The sequence below is a fragment of the Austrofundulus limnaeus genome, unplaced genomic scaffold (assembly GCF_001266775.1).
Source record: "Austrofundulus limnaeus strain Quisiro unplaced genomic scaffold, Austrofundulus_limnaeus-1.0 Scaffold2465, whole genome shotgun sequence".
Classification (NCBI taxonomy): Eukaryota; Metazoa; Chordata; class Actinopteri; order Cyprinodontiformes; family Rivulidae; genus Austrofundulus; species Austrofundulus limnaeus.
In genome coordinates this window covers 21144-23119 of record NW_013954867.1, presented here as the reverse complement: position 1 = coordinate 23119, position 1976 = coordinate 21144, and the positions used below count along the sequence as shown (strand labels likewise).

Sequence of the window (1976 nt, the reverse complement as noted above, 5' to 3'; positions counted from 1 at the left end):
TGAGTACACACATTAATGTGTGGTCTCTATGGTCCTGATAGAAGGTTCTGATGAGTACAGACATTAATGTGTGGTCTCTATTTTCCTGATAGGAGGTTCTGATGAGTACAGACATTAATGTGTGGTCTCTATGGTCCTGATAGAAGGTTCTGATGAGTACAGACATTAATGTGTGGTCTGTATGGTCCTGATAGGAGGTTCTGATGAGTACAGACATTAATGTATGGTCTCTATAGTCCTGATAGGAGGTTCTGATGAGTACAGACATTAATGTGTGGTCTCTATGGTCCTGATAGAAGGTTCTGATGAGTACAGACACTAATGTGTGGTCTGTATGGTCCTGATAGAAGGTTCTGATGAGTACAGACATTAATGTGTGGTCTCTATGGTCCTAATAGAAGGTTCTGATGAGTACAGACACTAATGTGTGGTCTCTATGGTCCTAATAGTAGGTTCTAATGAGTACAGACACTAATGTGTGGTCTCTATGGTCCTAATAGAAGGTTCTGATGAGTACAGACACTAATGTGTGGTCTGTATGGTCCTGATAGAAGGTTCTGATGAGTACAGACATTAATGTGTGGTCTGTATGGTTCTGATAGAAGGTTCTGATGAGTACACACATTAATGTGTGGTCTCTATGGTCCTGATAGAAGGTTCTGATGAGTACAGACATTAATGTGTTGTTCTGACCTGCCATCCATCTCTCCAAGGTTTTCCAAACAATGAGAAGAGGAAGCTGGTCTACTTATCCGGGACACTTCCTGTTCTCTTTGAAGGTCAGACTGAAACAATGACTCGCTGCTTTGGTTCTGATCCAGATCAGTCAGCTTCCAGCCTGGTTCTGGTTCTGTATGTTCACAGGAAGTGAGTATAATCTCCCAGTATGCATCTGGCTCCACGAGACACACCCAGCTTTGTGCCCTTGCTGCTTCGTCTGCCCATCGCCCACCATGGTGATCAACCGGTCCTGTCCCTTTGTGGACGCCACCGGGTCCGTCAGTCTGGATGGACTCAGGAACTGGACCCATGTGAGACACTGATTCCACTGGTGTGCTGTCTGATATGAACCTGCCGTTCGTATAACATATCTGTTAACGTCACTTCCTGTCAGGGAACGTCCAACCTGTCACTGCTGATGTCAGAGATGAGGCGGGCCTTCCAGAAGGACACGCCCCTTTATGTCAGATGTCCTATGCTGGCTCCACCCTCAGCACATGCTAAGATTTTAGCTGGAAAATCTCCTGCCCCTGCAGGTGCAGCTGAGAGGTGAGTTTTTTATCTTTATTGACCAAAATGTGCAAAACAAACAGGTTTGGCATTAAAGAAGAGCAGACAGGAAATACAGAAATCCAAAATACATAAAGCGAGGAAGAAGAAGAAACGCTGGGAGGTGAAACGTTGACTGATGTCAAAGAGCAATGCATTATGGGACATGTGTCCACCTTCTTTCATGGAGCTGTTTTATTCTCCTGCAGCAGCCAGAACCACATCTCCTCATCTCAACTTCTCACCCTTTATCCTGGCTCCACCTCCTCTCACCTGTCTGCTGTCACAGGTAAACTTCCTGTTGGAACTCTACACTGGTAAACAATCATCAGGAGTGGTGGTGAGTGTCAGGTTGTCTGATAGTAAATCAAATAAGCAAAAGTTATGAAGTGTAATAAAAAGCATAGGATGGATTTAAAATGCATAGGATGCTAATAAAAACGTAGCACTAATAAAAAGCGTAGGATGCTAATAAAAACGTAGCACTAATAAAAGCGTAGGACTAATAAAAAGTGTAGGATGCTAATAAAAACGTAGGACTAATAAAAAGCGTAGGATGCTAATAAAAACGTAGGACTAATAAAAAGCGTAGGATGCTAATAAAAACGTAGGACTAATAAAAAGCGTAGGATGCTAATAAAAACGTAGGACTAATAAAAAGCGTAGGATGCTATTAAAAAGCTTAGGACTAATAAAAAGCGTAGGAT

At 42.8% G+C, this 1976-nt stretch overlaps 1 protein-coding gene across 3 annotated transcripts in view; it reads left to right on the top strand.

Moving 5' to 3' along the window:
• The window catches only part of si:dkey-181m9.8 (E3 ubiquitin-protein ligase RNF31), a 19905-nt gene that overhangs the window by 2592 nt on the left and 15337 nt on the right, over positions 1–1976 (top strand). For 2 of the 3 annotated variants that reach the window (XM_013999772.1, XM_013999773.1), the window contains exons 3-6: positions 714–779; positions 865–1031; positions 1115–1269; positions 1479–1558. In XM_013999772.1, the coding sequence (XP_013855226.1) occupies positions 714–779; positions 865–1031; positions 1115–1269; positions 1479–1558 (468 nt within the window). The remainder of the gene's footprint in view (positions 1–713; positions 780–864; positions 1032–1114; positions 1270–1478; positions 1559–1976) is intronic. The other variant, XM_013999774.1, reaches the window with a different exon arrangement.